General features: G+C 44.1%; 1 protein-coding gene across 1 annotated transcript in view; it reads right to left on the reverse strand.

Annotated features, from left to right (window-relative positions):
• Window positions 1–6,667: 6,667 nt before the first annotated feature.
• slco1d1 (solute carrier organic anion transporter family, member 1D1) overlaps window positions 6,668–16,622 on the reverse strand; it is a gene marked incomplete at both ends in the record, with an annotated part of 12,615 nt that continues 2,660 nt past the window's right edge. Inside the window, 12 exons of the mRNA XM_080022357.1 lie at window positions 6,668–6,881; window positions 7,963–8,080; window positions 8,208–8,272; window positions 8,879–9,066; window positions 9,495–9,660; window positions 10,557–10,752; window positions 11,480–11,644; window positions 12,782–13,075; window positions 14,046–14,144; window positions 14,564–14,710; window positions 14,921–15,042; window positions 15,143–15,275. Coding sequence (XP_079878483.1) covers window positions 6,668–6,881; window positions 7,963–8,080; window positions 8,208–8,272; window positions 8,879–9,066; window positions 9,495–9,660; window positions 10,557–10,752; window positions 11,480–11,644; window positions 12,782–13,075; window positions 14,046–14,144; window positions 14,564–14,710; window positions 14,921–15,042; window positions 15,143–15,275 — 1,907 coding nt within the window. The remainder of the gene's footprint in view (window positions 6,882–7,962; window positions 8,081–8,207; window positions 8,273–8,878; window positions 9,067–9,494; window positions 9,661–10,556; window positions 10,753–11,479; window positions 11,645–12,781; window positions 13,076–14,045; window positions 14,145–14,563; window positions 14,711–14,920; window positions 15,043–15,142; window positions 15,276–16,622) is intronic.

The following is a 16,622-nucleotide window of genomic DNA, read 5'->3' on the forward strand; positions in this document are numbered from 1 at the left end:
CGTCGCCGGCTCCCTGTCTTCCTGTCTTTCTGTCCGTCCTTCCGACCACCCGTCTTTCCTTCCTCTGTGTGACGGGGGGGGAATCAGAACCGTGACACCAGAGAAGAAGAACAATTCCCCACAAAGCAACTCTTACAGGACGGGGGGGGGGGGGCAGAAAGCCTTCCCTGCCCTTACACGTGACAACACCCAAAGATGATGTTCAAAAAGTGTCAGAGCTCTCATTATTAGATATTATTTTACTGTGCATTTGAACATCAACAGTGCCGTGATTCAGTCAAAGAACATACATTTTGGAGGGGAATTCGAAATTTGAATCACTGTCAAAAATAGAACAGAAAAATCCACCCACTCAGGCCTCGGGATCCATCTACCTATCCAAAGGCTTTTTCTGCTACAAGTGAGACTTTCGCAGGGTAATCCGATCAGACCCAAGGCCGCACTTACTGTACCTGCAGTGTTCCCGCGGGATTCCGAGCGACTCTGGATCCTTCAGCTCAGCCGCCGTCGGGCGCTACAAGCCGAATCCACGTTCCGGGACAAAGCGCCGGCGTCCGGCGACGGATGGGGCTTCATTTCATGTCGTCTAGAACCACAGCAAAGCAGCCAAACGCAGCTGTACTCCGGCGCAGTTTCATGCCGTGCTGTTTCACCGTTGTTTTTCCACTTTGAAACGTCTATAATCCTCTCCAGAATTAGCCTGGTTAATTCGGCCGCCCAAAGCGCACGACTCCGGCAAAGATATGAATCTACTCGTACCTCATTCTTCCAGCATCAGGTCACAGGTCTTATGAGAGTAGGTTTTATAATCAGAAGCTTATATGACTGAGCTGTCTCTTTGTTTCTTTGGTATATTTTTTCTTTCGGATTTACATATTTTTTATTATATTTATGTAGAATTATTATTATTATTATTATTATTATTATTATTGGTTTCGTAATAATAATCATAACAATAATATTTATTATAATTATAATTATATTTATTGTCTTATTTTATAATATTTTCCCTCCTACTTCCTACTTTCTTGCGATTATCTTTCATCCTTAATCTTGAAGAGCAGTTAATTAGTGTTGTATTAATAATTAATTAACAAATTATATATACCTATACACTGATCAGCCACAATATTAAAACCACCTGCCTTATATTGTGTAGGTACCCCGTCGAGGCATGGAATCCACAAGACCTCTGAAGGTGTCCTGTGGTATCCTGCACCAAGACCTTAGCAGTAGCTTTAAGTCCTTTAAGTTGCGAGGTGGATCGAGCACCCATGGATCGAGCTTTTTGTTCCAGGCCTGTCCTGCCTAAAGAGGCCACTACCATCAAGGAATACTGTTGCCATGTACTTGGTCTGCAACAGTGGTAGGTGGTACGTGTCAAAGTAGCATCCAGATGAATGCCAGGACCCAACATTGCCCAGAGCATCACACTGCCTCCGCCGGCTTCTTCCCATAGTGCATCCCGGTTCCATCTCTTCCCCGATGATCATGACCGGGCCACCTTCTTTCGTTGCTCCATGGTCCAGTTCTGACGCTCACATGCTCATTGTAGGTGCTTTCAGAGGTGGACAGGGGTCAACATGGACACTCTGACCGGTCTGTGGCTACACAGCCCCATACACATCAAGCTGTGATGCACTGTGTGTTCTGACACCTTTCTATCACAGCAGCATTCACTTTTTCACCAATTTGTGCCACAGTAGTTCTTCTGTGGGATCGAACCAGACCGGCTAGACTTCACTCCCCAGCCGCATCAATGAGCCCTGGGCGCTCATGACCCTGTTGCCGGTTCACCGGTTGTTCTTCCTTGGAACACTTTTGGTAGGTACTAACCACTGCACACCGGGAACACCCCACAGGACCTGTGGTTTTGGAGATGCTCTGACCCAGTCGTCTAGCATCACAGTTTGGCCCTTGTCAAAGTGGCTCAGATCCTTACGCTTGACCATTTTTCCTTCCAACACATCAACTTCAAGAACTGACTGTTCACTTGCTGCCTAATACATCCCACCCCTTGACAGGTGTCATTGGAATGAGAAGATCAATGTTATTCACTTCACGTGTCAGTGGTTTTAATTTAGTTGTGGTCGATGTTGTTGTATATAGTGTATATACAGTATATACAACAACAAACTTCACGATGGAGATATTTGTTTACAGTGAAAAATATTACCTCACCTTGTGTACGTGCAGCAGTCTAGAGTGTTCGGTGTCCTCGCTCTTCATCAGCTCCTCTTCAGCGCCGCTGTGTCACTCGTCCACCTGATCTGAGGAACCTGGAGGAACATGGAGGAACCTGGAATAACCTGAAGGAGGAACATGGAGCACCAGGGCCCTCCTCTCCTGTCGGAGTCTCAGTGCTGCTCTCAGGAAAACAGCGAGAGACAAAAGGCCCCCAGCATTCCTATTCCACACACATGCCAAGCCGGGAGGGGGCCAGCAACGAGAGAGAGAGAGGGAGAGAGAGAGAGAGAGAGAGAGAGAGAGAGAGAGAGAGCGAGAGAGCGAAACAGTCTGCTCCCCTCCTTTACCTCCTTTAGACCTTTTCAATAAGGTAAAGCATGAGACTTTTCAACAGTTTTGATTAATAAGGACTTAAATTCGGGAGGGAGGCAGATTTGCCGGGGAGGGAGGCAGTAATAAGTGACTAGGGAGAGAGAGAGAGGGAGAGAGAGAGAGAGAGAGAGAGAGAGAGAGAGAGAGACAGAGTTGACCTAAAACAGTCGCTCTTAAAGACTTTTACAAATAGGTAAGAGGAGCATTCAACTGTTTTTTGTTTTTCAAAATCAGGACTTCCATTGAGGTGTACTACTACTTAGTGCTGGTAGTAGCACTTAGCCCTACAACTAGTACTGGTATAGTATTTATGTCAACAAGCCATGGTCATGACAACAACTCGTAAGTGATAACGTACACCCAGACGGGCAGTATTGCAAAATAACCCCCGACAGGGTGGTCAGCACCTTGCATCACTCTGAAGGGGGTTATTTCACGATGATGAGCGCCTGGCTGCACATTATCCCACTTATAAGACGACCACTGACTAAATATGAAAAATACACTGAGTTGGAATATTGATCTGAAAATGATTTCAGAATTCGTCGTAAAAAATTGTCACAAAATAGTCAATATAGTCAGTCTCAAAATATATCATATATATCATCAGTATCAAAATGGTCAATATCACATCACCGTAACTAACACGGGAAACGTGAATCACCCAGGTAGACAAGTTGCTGCCCTCGACAACAGTCATTAAATTAACAGACAGCGAACACTGTTCAGAAATGACCGACCGCTGGTCCCTGCTGACCGCTCACAAGGGAGTACTCCTCAGATCGCTGAAACGGTAGACCCTTTCACGGGGATCATCCCATTAAGACCTACAGTATTCTTAGCCATAATTCCAACGATAAACTCTCCAAGAAAACAATCAAGCGCAGTCATTCGGCGAGGCCAGCCCGTGGGGTCCTTAATGAGCGTCCTGGCTCCACAGCTCAGTTTGCCGGGTCACTCAAGCCGCTTTGCAAGAGGTGCAGAGATTAGGGTTTAAAGAGCCGTCGCATTCCAGCACAGCGGCGGAGAGGAAAGTAGGCCTGCTCTCGCACAACATTCCAGCTTCTGTGATTTACAAAAAAAAAAAAGAATAATAAAAAATCAACTTCTGCTCGTATTTCCGTGGCAGCGACAAGGTTTGATGTCAAAATATCCAGTTTCAGGTGTGTTATTCTAGGAATGCATGAGGGCTTTGAAAGGCACCACATAAATAAAACAGGCCTTGCATGTTTTTATCCTATTATTTGTATTTGTATTCTTGTTATTATTATGAAGCTCTTTAAAACAAGTATCCGGCATGACTTTGTCCAGCTCTGCCACTGGCCTCATCATTTCATTTTTTATTTTTACTAGTGGCGCCATCTGTTGGTTGAAGTATCTTCTGGACGTTCATTAATAGAATAAAAAAATTTAAAAAACCTTTAAGACTCTTAAACAATGTATGCATAAATCTGTGAATACTTTGTTCTTATTAGAGTAAAAAAGTAGTCACTGCGTCTGTGTAATGACTGTGGTACATAGAACCGAATAATTGGCACAACACGACATTGCATTGGCCAATAGAAAAGTGATTGTTGAAAGATCTTCTAAACCACGTGCTTAGTACCAACGTATACTAAAATAAATATTGATAGCTCAAAATAGTAATATAAATAATAAGTCACCCCCAATGTTATGGACTGATGGAGAAAACACCAACAAAAATAACAAAATCTGACACAGAAATTCAATGCAAAACAATGAAACATTAAATAAACACATGAAAAAAAAATGCGCTGTGTAGGTGATCAATGTCCTACCTGCATGTTTTATTGAACGTGATTTGAAGACAGGAAGGTGAAACTGCTCCGTGCTTCTTGGAATCTTAACGTAACTTTCCGTGTTCTGGAATTTCTGGAAAGCCTCCCTCCTCCACCTCTTTAATAATAACTGGGATTTATATAGTGCCTTTCAGGAACCCAAGGACACTTTACAATGGAAAAAAAACAAAACCCAAAAAACAAACAACAAAAAACAAACAAAAAAAAAAGATGTAGATGACAAAACAAGACAGGAAAAACTGAAAAAAGATAAATAACAGAAAAAGAAAACAAAAAAGGGTCAGGGGCAGTAGGCCTTGTTGAAGAGGTAGGTTTTCAGAATCCTTACTCCCTAATTCACATTAGTATCACTCTTATCATAACCAGATGACCTTGGTTTCTGGGGAGTATCGGATACTCCCTGGTACTACAGAACCCCTGCTGGCATGATAGTATTTACCCTTTTCACAAGCATATTCCCAAGTGGACAAAAAGTATATCTTTCAACACTGAAACTATATATTTTTGAATATAAAGTGTGCAAAAAGTAAGTTCCTACCCATTTGTACTTTTTTGGTATTTGAACTTTTTGGGGGAGTGTCCTTGAAGTGCATTTTTTTTTGGCACTTCCTGTGTGGGGTGTGGCCTGCCATGCCGGGGCTGGTTGGATGTCTCGATGTCTGTCCTTGGCACCGGGCGAGGACCTCAGCCTGCCTGGGTGCGCTTGGAGGGGGCTCCCCTATGTGGACTCCCGTCGTCACGCCTGGCTGCCCGGGTGTCGGTTCTCCGGCGCACGTCGCTGGGGGGCCGGGGTGCGGGTGGGGGGACCGTCTCCCCGCGTCCATTCCGTGGTCCGCATGTGCCGTGCCGGCGGGCTGGTCAGGGCCTGCTGGGAGCGCAGAGCGATCCACCAATGCGGCGGCACACGGCTGGACGCTCTGCACCCGTGGCTGGTCACTCTGGGTTGGGTGCCTTTTGGTCCCAGGGGGCGCAGGTGGATCCATCGCAGGCATACACACACATTAACACGCCCCTGGACACCCTCCTGATTACATCCTTCTCCTTTTCCCTCCTTTTCTGCCACGCCTATACCTGGAAAAGAGGCCACGGCCGTAATTGCTGAATCGTGTTTTGCCAAGTACATGTTGTCGTCTGATGTTTCTTTGTGTTCATGTTTTTCTTCTTGGAGAAGTTTTGATGATTAGTTGTTAATAGACCAAACCGCGGTGAGATGGTTCTCCCAAGAGGGGGATTGGTGGCGCTTGTGTGGAACAAAAAACTGTGCTCTTGTCATCGCACAGGTCGTCCACAGGACGGAGTAATTGCAGCAGCTTTGATGATTAACAAAGATTGGCATCGCAGGTTGATAATTTGAACTCCACTCGCAGATTGATTCCGTCTTGGATGCAGTGGCGTGAAAATACCGCGCGTTGTATGCCAAGCGTTGTATGCAAAGCATGCTGACGGCACAGGTTTGACAAAAAGAAAAAAGAAACAGTTGACATTTGACCGATAAATACAAAAACTAAATATAGAAAATAGTACTGTCATCACCAACTTCTTTAATGCTCACACAGGAGTAAATGATAATTACTATCGGAATCAGAATTAAAAAAAAAAAAGAACCAATAAATGGTATGGCGACAAACCATACAGCATGGACACAATAGAAACAGTCGACTCAACACGATATTTACAAAATCACTGTGAACATATACAATTAAAATATTTTCTCCGTTGATAATACATGTGATCACTGCTGTGCTGATCACCATAGCAGGGAAAATGGGAATAGGACCCGATCTACCTTTGAGTTCCCCTCTGTTCAAAATGTTGCTATGTAAACACTGTGGAAGTCAAATACTTGTGTGGTGTGAGTGTTTGTGACCCGTGGATCTTCATGCCCGGAAAACACAGATTTCCAGGAATGCTATGATATTTGATATTTAATGATATTTAAAATCTAAATTAAAGCCATAGCTTTTGAACCTTTTTTTTGGGGGGGGGGGGGGGGGCAGAGTTCGTCAGTGACTGGTTTGTAGCTGCTCCAAAATCCATTTGATAAGGGAATTGAAATGGGATTTCATTTTTATTTTTTTCCAAAAGTGGATTTGGTCTTCATACTGTAGGATGTGTGTCCAATAATAAGTAACATATTAGTCCCTACTGTGTATTTCAACATTAACTGTTCAGCCACAAAATCCTCCTTCCCCTGGCATCGAGCGCTTTGGCCCCGTTTTGGCCCGAGTGCCTCTTTTGAGGCACCATGACCCCCCGCAGTCTCTTTTTTCGGGAGGCGACGTCTCTGACTAGATGGTGCTCTCTCGGTCGACCTCGTGTGGGTCGGTGGTGATGTGGATGTTGGCGTGTGCTTTGGAGAGGCCGTTGCCCTCCAGAGCGTTTAGCGTGGCCTCCGTCCTCCGCTCCGCCTTCCTCTGCCTCTGGGCCACTCTGTAGTACAGGAAGCCCCAGAGCAGGTTGGCCAGGAAGTAGAGCGTGTAGATCAGGCCCAGGAACGTCATCCTTCAAAGATGTCAAATGTATGAAGTTAAATCAATGAAAAATAAACAGAAATATTGAATAATAATAAAAAATGAATAATAATAATAAATTTATATATATATAGACACACAGCAGTTATCTATCTATCTATCTATCTATCTATCTATCTATCTATCTATCTATCTATCTATCTATCTATCTATCTATCTATCTATCTATCAGGATGGATCAGCTGATAGATGGATGGATGGATGGACAGATAGATGAGTGGATGGTTGGGTAAGAGGGTAGATGGTTGGATAGATGGATGGATGGTTGCATGGATAGATGATTAGATGGATTGATGGGTGGATGAGTAGTTTGATTAATGGATGTATGGATGGATGGATTGTTGGATGGATGGATGGATGGATGGATGGATGTTTGGATGGATGAATGGATGTATGGATGATTGGATAGATGGATAGGTGGATGAATGGATGTATGGATGTATGGATGTATGGTTGGATGGATGGATTGTTGGATGGATGGATGGATGGTTGGATGGATGGATGGATGGTTGGATGGATGGATGGATGGTTGGATGGATGGATGAATGGATGAATGGATGTATGGATGGATGGAAGGTTGGATGGATGGATTGTTGGATGGATGGATGGATGGATGGATGGATGGATGGATGGTTGGATGGATGGATGGATGGTTGGATGGATGGATGGATGGTTGGATGGATGGATAGGTGGATGAATGGATGTATGGATGTATGGATGGATGGTTGGATGGATGGATGTATGGATGGATGGTTGGATGGATGGATGGATGGTTGGATGGATGGATGGATGGTTGGATGGATGGATGGATGGATGTATGGATGGTTGGATGGATGGATTGTTGGATGGATGGATGGATGGATGGTTGGATGGATGGATGGATGGATGGTTGGATGGTTGGATGGATGGATGGATGGATGGATGGGTGGATGAATGGATGTATGGATGGATGGTTGGATGGATGGATGGATGGATGGTTGGATGGATGGATGGATGGATGGTTGGATGGATGGATGGATGGATGGATGGATGGATGGATGGGTGAATTTTACCTGAAGGCGTTGGCGTCATAGAGCCGACATGCCCCTCGTCCTCCACACCGTTTGGATCCCCACTTCAGACACGTCTGGTCGATCAGAGCCCCAAAGTAAATGGGGGGAGGGATCCCACCTGGAAACACGCACCCCCCAAAATACACAAACTTCAAATGTGGTTTTAAATCGTGACAAATTGAACAATAAAAACACAGGATAGTAGTTGAAGATCACTTTGGTCATTTTGTCCCTTCTCCACTCACCCAGAGTTCTCACGATCAGCGTCTGCATTCCCAAAGCCAGAGACTTGAGGTCGGGCTGAATGGACCTGGAGCACCAGCGGAAAAACCAAGGGAAATCACAAGGACACATACATGAACTGCGGCTCGAAATGCTTCACAAAAAACAACACAAATGAAAATGAAATAACGCAGCGTATCTGCAGTTCACAACAGGAGAACAGCTTGAGCATTGTTTTTAATGAGAAACGAGGGAATGATGGTAAGGGAACCATGATGGTGTTCATCACTAAAAAGGCCTGTCGTTGGTGGTGTGAGACTCACAAACCACCCGTTCGTAGGGAACGAATCATGAATGTTCGAGGAACCTGCTGAAAATAATTACGGAGGATTCCACCAAAAATGTATAATTTTGACAGATTCTCGTCAGAGTTCCACTCGACTCTTCTAAATTTCGTCCGTCGTTCTGGAAGTCCTCCCTCGCTCGCCGCGCCTTACACCGACTGAACCAAACCAACCGAGAGTCGGAGAAATCGAATGGCTTTTTTTTTTTTTTTTTTTTTCGAGCGGCTCGTCCAGAACCCCATCTCAAAATAGAATCATGTTACGACAGAAACACAGTTACGGTCGCATTGCCGGCCGTTCTTATCGATCTGCATTCTTAAATGTTTTCGGTCCGGCTGTCGCCCTCTGACCTGAGCAGGACGATGTACCCCGGCGTGCCCCCGCAGGCCGACACGAAGGCCCCCAGCACCGAGATGGCCATGTACACCTTGAACATGGCGTCGCAGTCGCTCCTCCGCGGGCACTGGCCCAAGACGGCCGACATGTTCATCCCGGGAGCCGTCACCATCTCCCCCACGCACGTGCAGTTGTGGAAGACCTGGTCCGTGCACACGTTTTTATTAAAAGGGCTGCACGGATATTGACCAAAAATCCGTGCAATATTGTCTTGACAATCGGTCATCAATCACTGGTCATTGATATTGATTTTGCCATATCAATTCAATATCAATTTCTGTGATGATATTTTTGTGGTTGGTTAGATGTTTACACACAAGAAACCGTCATTATTAATGTTGTATTGCTGCTTAAAGACAACATTTAACAATATCACGATATTACCTGAACCAAAATCCCAGATTTTGTAACAATGTAATGATAACAATAATAATTATATAGATAATAATAATAATAATAATAATAATAATAATAATAATAATAATAATAATTATAACAATAATAATAATATTAATTATAATTATAATAATAATAATGTTTGTTTGTGTGTTTGTGTGCGTGTCCATGTACCATGTCCCTGCTGGCCCCGGTGGAGGTCTGGCAGCCGGCCAGGCAGGGCGAGGCGTAGGTCAGGCCGTTGTAGGCGCACACCGGGTCCCAGTGCTTCAGGGAGCAGGAGCATCCCATGTTACACTGGGACAGCATGGTCTGCGGCTGGTAGGACAGCTGCGGAGCCCTGGAACCCAAAATTAAAATGGGGATGAAAATGGACGGCGGGCCTGTTTGAATTGAACACAGACTTTCCCTAGATTTGATCTGTCGCTCGCTCCCGGACCTGTGTATAGGATCGGTATCTACCGGAGCAGAGCGTGAGACCTTCAAACCCTCTGCATGACGCGCCGTCGCTTTCCACGACACTTTTGGTCGAGAGCCAAACAGCGGCAGCGTTCGTCACTACAGATCACGTCCGGTTCACTACAAACACTTATTTTTAAACATGTGAAGAGTGCATGAAAAGTAATGAAGGACAAATGGGGTTAGTTAATAAAAAATGTAAAAGAAAAAAAGCCCCGATCACAATTTACTTTTTTAGCAAAGTAATAATAATAGAAAACAGCCCCTGGATCTATTCATCTGTTATTCTGATCAAACATTAAAGCCCTCGTTGATCAAAAACACAAGTACGTTTTGGGTCCTCTGCGTGTCTTCTGAGGGAGCGATCGGGGAAAATTTGCATGTCCCATTCCTCTAAATAAAGAAAATAAAAACATTGTGTTTTTATTTTTGATGTATCGTACTAAATTTTCTTCGTCCTTTTATAAAAGAAAGCGCCGTGTGTAACAGGGACACTCTCAGCATCGCTCTCTTACAACCCATCCCGCCCGTACTTGTCACCGGGGGCCTCACAACTTTTCGGGGGGAAACGCATAGTATTGCATAGTATTCGTTTGGAGAGGCAGAAAGTGTCTGTTATGGTCATTCTCCTGGGTTTTTTTCACTCTTTACGCATAATTGCCAAAATCCAAAGCATGTCAGTGATGCTCTCATTTGGACCTTGACTGCTACTGATAGCAATCGGAAGTTAATATTTCACTGCTCGAAATAGATTCCCCCCCTCCGTCCGCCCCTCACCCCTGGTAGGACACGGTGAGCCCGGCCAGCTCGGCGTTGTCGCAGTGCAGGAAGTACTGTAGCAGCAGCAGCAGGAAGGAGGTGCAGGACGCGCCCCAGCTCACCCGGGCCGCGCCCACGATCCCCAGCTTGAACCGCTTCAGCACCAGGCCGCCCGTGATGATCCCCAGGGCCACCGCCGGCAGGTTCATTATGCCTGGGGGCGAGGGGTGGAGGCGGGTGGAGAGGGAGGGGGGTGGAGAGAGAGAGAGGGGGGGGGGGGTAAATTGCATTGGCGAAATTCAGTCAAATATACAGACAGTTAGAAGAATGTTAGGAAGACGGACAGACAGACAGACAGACAGTTAGAACATTGGACAGACAGACAGACAGACAATTAGAATGTTAGTCAGACAGACAGACAGACAGACAATTAGAATGTTAGTCAGACAGACAGACAGACAGACAGACAGACAGACAGACAGACGGACGGACGGACAGACAGAGAGACAGTCAAACAGAGAGACAGACAGTTAGAATGTGAGACAGACTGCTTGATCCAAATACAATGTTCAACAAGCATTTTTTTAAAAATATGATAAGTCAGTAAAAATGTATAAAAACTTTTTTTTAATGACGTATTGGCTGATTTTACATATTGTCATGGATTAAAAGCACCAAAGCTGAACCCTAACCACACACACACACACACACACACACACACACACACACACACACACACACACACTTCTCCTTCAAGTCATGTTTATCTCCTGGAATCACACTTCCTTTCAATAATATCATTGTTTCACAACAAGTTCTGGGACACAGAGTACAGCAGTGTGCGTGTGTGTGTGTGTGTGTGTGTGTGTGTGTGTGTGTGTGTGTGTGTGTGTGTGTGTGTGTGTGTGTGTGTGTGTGTGTGTATGTGTGCGTGTGTGTACCAATGAGGAAGATGGCCTTGGAGGGTGATTGGCCGTAGATCTGCTCCATGTACTTGGGCTTGAAGGTGATCATGCCGATGAAGCCGTTGACGGCCACCAGCGAGGTGAGCAGGATGAGGGGGAAGACGCGGTTACTGAACAACCTCTTGACGGAGGGCAAGAAGTCTGGAGGACCAAGAGATGGAGGGGAAAGGTAGGGTTGATGTGGGTCCAAACACATCATCCATAATTAATAAACATAAACAATAATTAATTAACATATCATTGGTTAATTACATTAATTATCATTCATTACTATTACAAATACCATTAATTAAATCCATTTGTTATAATTGACATACATACATACATACATATTGTACATAGATACATACTGTAAATACATACATACATACATACATACATACATACATACTGTGCATACATACTGTAAATACATACATACATACATACATGCAAAATGCCCATAAAGGACATTGCACTGTTGTTTTGTCCAAGTATGTTTTCATGTACATGGAGTTTGAGTGCATTGATTGCTGCATTGCTGCACAGACAATTAGCAGAAAAAAAGCTAAAAAATCTGAAGAAAATAAGCCAAAAATAGCCAAATTAAAATAAAAAATAAAAAAACATGTACAGGATGTATTAAGATAAAAATCAACATGGGGCTAAGCAGCAGTATGGTTGCTGGTGTTGGCTGTGAATATAATATATACATATCGATGAGATATTCTGTACTGGATGAATAAATATTTATACAATAATAAGGGGATGGATAACAATGGATAAGTGGGTATAAATGATCTATATGTTATCTGTGTCTACGATGTTATTACAGTGCTATTACAATTGTTGAGAAATATGTCAAAAAATCAACCCGACAACAAATAGGTTAAAACAATAAAATTATGACTAAAATATGATCATGGAATACAGTGTTCAAAGTGTTTGTGGGGCCATTACTGTCTTAGAATCTTTTCCAACTTTCACCCAGACTGCTCTTACCCCATAAAGTCAAGGACAAGCAAGAGCAAGATAAGGGATCATGTTAATCAGTAATAACTGAATGGGTTAAGGGTTGAAGCAATTGGTTACTGAAGTGATTTAAAAAGGTATTTACTGTATATATGTACAAAACTGTTGACTGCATATTTTAATATTTTAAGTATTTTTGGAGTTTATAGAGCTTATTGTGCGAAATCACTGGGTGTCATGATATTTCACTGCATATATGTATGAACATATGTACTGTATATGTATGTGAGAAATAAACTCTCGAATCTTGAACATGCTACACGGTACCTTTCGCCAGCTCAGAAAAACTGACCGGCTTCTCTTTTTTTTCTTGGTTGTGGTTTTCACCCGGAAGGAAGTTCTGCTGCTGCTCTGCCTCTACCGACAGCTCTGTGTCAGGGTTCTGGTCCTGGTCCTGGTCCTGGTCCTGGTCCTGGTCCCGGCACTGGCCCTGCTTGGGCAGAGATTTAGGCAGGAACCAGAACGGTATCCCGGACAGCAGCACGACCGTGCCGGTCATTAGGAAGCCCAACCACCACGCCCCGACCCAGCGTGAGTCCTTATGGTTGATGGTCAAACTGTCTGAATTAAAGACATAAAAACATTATGTTAGATAACAAATACGAGTTAATTGTTACTCATCTTAATGTTAAGTGTAATTATCGGATTCATTCAGGGCCAATTCCCAGTGACTGGGAGGGCCTGTACACTGAGTACCGATGGTAGCCAATGAGGCCCATACAGAACCAGTGGCACTGAGCATGCATTAACATTGCCAGTGGGCTTAGTCACTGGGAAGACCTGTACGGTACCAGGGAGGTTCTTGGGGATGGATTGTAGCCAATGAGGAGGCCTGTACAGAACCAGTGGCATTGAGAAGGCATTAACGTGCCAGTGTAATAAGTCATGGTATAGGGTATTGGTGGTGGCAGATGAGGACAAATGTTAGCCAGCAAGGAGGCCAATACAGAACCATTGGCACTGAACATTGCCAGTGGGCTTAGTCACTGGGAAGACATGTACGGTAACAGGGCGGTTCTGGGGGATGGATGGCAGCCAATGATGGGAGGCAAGGAGGCCAATACAGACGACACATTAAACAGTGGCATAAGGCACCGAGCAAGGCCCCTGGTGCTGTTGATGCTGGTAATAAGGGATCAAGGTAACCACTGAGCATGTCTGTGCAGTACCAGTGGTTGAGCTTCCTGGAGGTGTAGTGGGCCTTTAACGAAATATCAGTGAAAGAAGGCACCCGCCATGATAAACTTTTATTGTTCTTTAGATTTTGACCATATGAAGTGGTTTGAAGTGGAGGGAAGGTTAATGGCTTAATGCTTTGCTCAAAGGTACCTTGGTTACAGGGGTTGACAGAGGAAGTGAGCATGAGTCAAGGATCAATCTAGATTTTCTGAACAGCCAAACAGCAAACAAAAGGCTCAGGCCCAGACTAATTGATTCACTACTTAAGGGAAAACAATGGACAGTTGCACAGTATAAGGACAATGAGTCGCTATGGAATGGTATAAGGTTCAACAGCCACACAGTCGCTCACCTAAATCCACAGATCCAATGTCCACGTATATCTTGGCACAAAAGGACCCCAGCATGAACCCAAACATGGGCCCCAGGATTCCAACAGTTTGGATGCATGCTAGGCAGAATGTGAGAAAGAAAGATAGGGAGGGGGAGAGAGAGAGAGAGAGAGAGAGAGAGAGAGAGAGATGCATCACATCAAGCATCATCGTTGTGAGAAAGAATTGTTCCAATCGAACCCCAACAGGACGTCAATTTCAAGTTGTAATTCCTATGATTATTTAGTAAAAAAAAAAAAATCCCATATTTGACATTAGACTTTTTGACAAAACTAGCAAATAATGAGCACATGACATAATATTTCTCAATGTACCTTCCATTGGTTGTTGATGATCATGTTTATGGTGTTGAATATTGACCTGCCGCAGAGGCACTTTTCCAGAAACATGCAATGCATTTGTGTTATGGACATGTTCCTCTCCATGCTCTGATTATAAGAGGAACATAAACATGGGTATGGGGGGTTGGAGCACCTACCCAGATAGAAGGCGGTGTTCTCCTCTCTGGAGAAGTCGTCCAGATAGGAAACACCCAGAGGCATGATGGGAGTCTCCCCAATCCCCCGAAGCATGTTCCCCAGGAACACGTAGACCCACATTGACGAGCCAGCTTCCTTTTCACAAGCTGCATGAACCAAAATAAACAAAAAAAAAAAAGGATTATGAGCGTCGACAGTCAATGCTGACTCTCTTGGGTCGCGGCTTTCGGCTTTTCTTGTTTGGGGAGCTATTCAGGACTCATTGCCTCGACTTGAGGCACAACATTCTTATATATCACCGCTGTTATGTATCTGGCTAAACTTGAGTCCGGTGAGGAGAGTGGGACATTATTCACCTGCTTTCATCTCGGAGGAGGGCGTGTCCTTGGCGACCATGCTGTGGTTGGTGAGGCAGGGCAGGATGCTCTCCGTGGCATTGGTGTCAACGCTGTGAGACATGCTGGTCTCATATTTGTACCTAGGAGACACAAGGCAACACTTCCAGTCCAACCCAATCCATTTGAACGACAAGGAAACGGCAAATGGATGTGATGAATGGATGAAACTTTTGAACTCACGCTCCCTGGAAGAAGTGAGGCAGGGCGGTGAGGTAGGACCCGACGGCCATGATGAGGCAGCCGGTCCCAATCAGCCTCGGCCGATGGAGCTTGGCCCCGAAGTAGCTGACGAAGGCGATCACCAGCAGGTTGCCTAGGACGGGGGGGGGGGGGGTTTACAGTAGAATGGATGACAGATGGTGGTGAGGGTGAAAGTAAAACTAAGAATAACAACTATTGTATAAATGATCGGAAATACCACTTCAGAACCAGCAAAGAGATTGTTTTTTAGGTGATAATAATTAAAAACAGTAACAACAACAAATAACGATTACAATAAGAATATAAAATCATCAAGAATCAACAAAAACATGATGAGCAGTGGCTCAGGAGGTAGAGTGGGTCGTCTAGTGTCCTTGAGCAAGACACTTAACCTTGCACGGCTTCTGTCGCCATCGATGAGTAAATGCGTGTGTGAATGGGTAAATGTGCCGTATGCACTGTAAAGCGCTTTAAGTCTTATGACTAGAATAGTGCTGTATAAATTAATCCCATTTACCATAAAACTAGACAGACTAGACAATTCCTAGGGAAATTCTACTCCATTTTCCCCCATAGGAAACAGCTTGGGCAAGGCTTTGGCACAAAGGGTGAAATATTTCGTAAACCACTTGCTGTAACATTCCGCAGTTATAGCAAACTTGCAGGGATGAAAACGGTCATTTTGGTGTGTTTTATTTGTATGTGGCTCAAAAACTGTAGTAGGAGTAGCGCTGCGAAATTTGGCTATAATAATAATCATTCTTTGTAAATTATATCGTAGTTAGTGGGTGCCACTGTCAGCACAAGTAATAATAATAATAATAATAATAATAGTAATAGTAAATATAGCTGCAGGCAGCAATACAATTTAGTCCTTTTGGGTGCGTTTTAGAGTTTCCCGTGTTGTCTAAAACCACACACGATTTTCCGAGTTTACTTGAACGCAGCATGGGCTCCCCCCCTTCTGTCGTCTCCTGGTTGCTCGTCTCGTTTTTCAGTACTTTTTTTTTTTATATTGTGGCTGACCTTGACGACTGGATTTTTGGACAGTGGCTTCTTTATTGTTTTAGATTCTCAGTGGGTAATTACAATTGCATGGCTTCTATTTTTTCTACCCCGCCTTGTATTTTGAACTCCTCAGTGAGTCGCACAGTCGAGTCGCACATTACAGTTTTTTCAAGGGATGTTCAGTCGACATTTCAAGCATTATTTCCTTTTATTTTCTTCGCTAATTCGGCTCTACTGATCTACTGACATCCAGCAGGTAAGAAGCTTTATAAATACACACGCAAATCGGTAGATTGGTCATTTCCAAAGACTACGACTACTACTACTAGAGTAAATAGTTCTATGACGTCATAAAGCGTCTTACTGTAAATCTCATCTTGTTCATTTTCCAACAACATGTATGACGTGTCAGTTAACCAGAAATACTGAATATTTTGGTTCAAATTTGTTC

Source organism: Zeus faber (genome assembly GCF_960531495.2).
Source record: "Zeus faber genome assembly, chromosome: 21".
In the NCBI taxonomy this organism is placed as follows: Eukaryota; Metazoa; Chordata; class Actinopteri; order Zeiformes; family Zeidae; genus Zeus; species Zeus faber.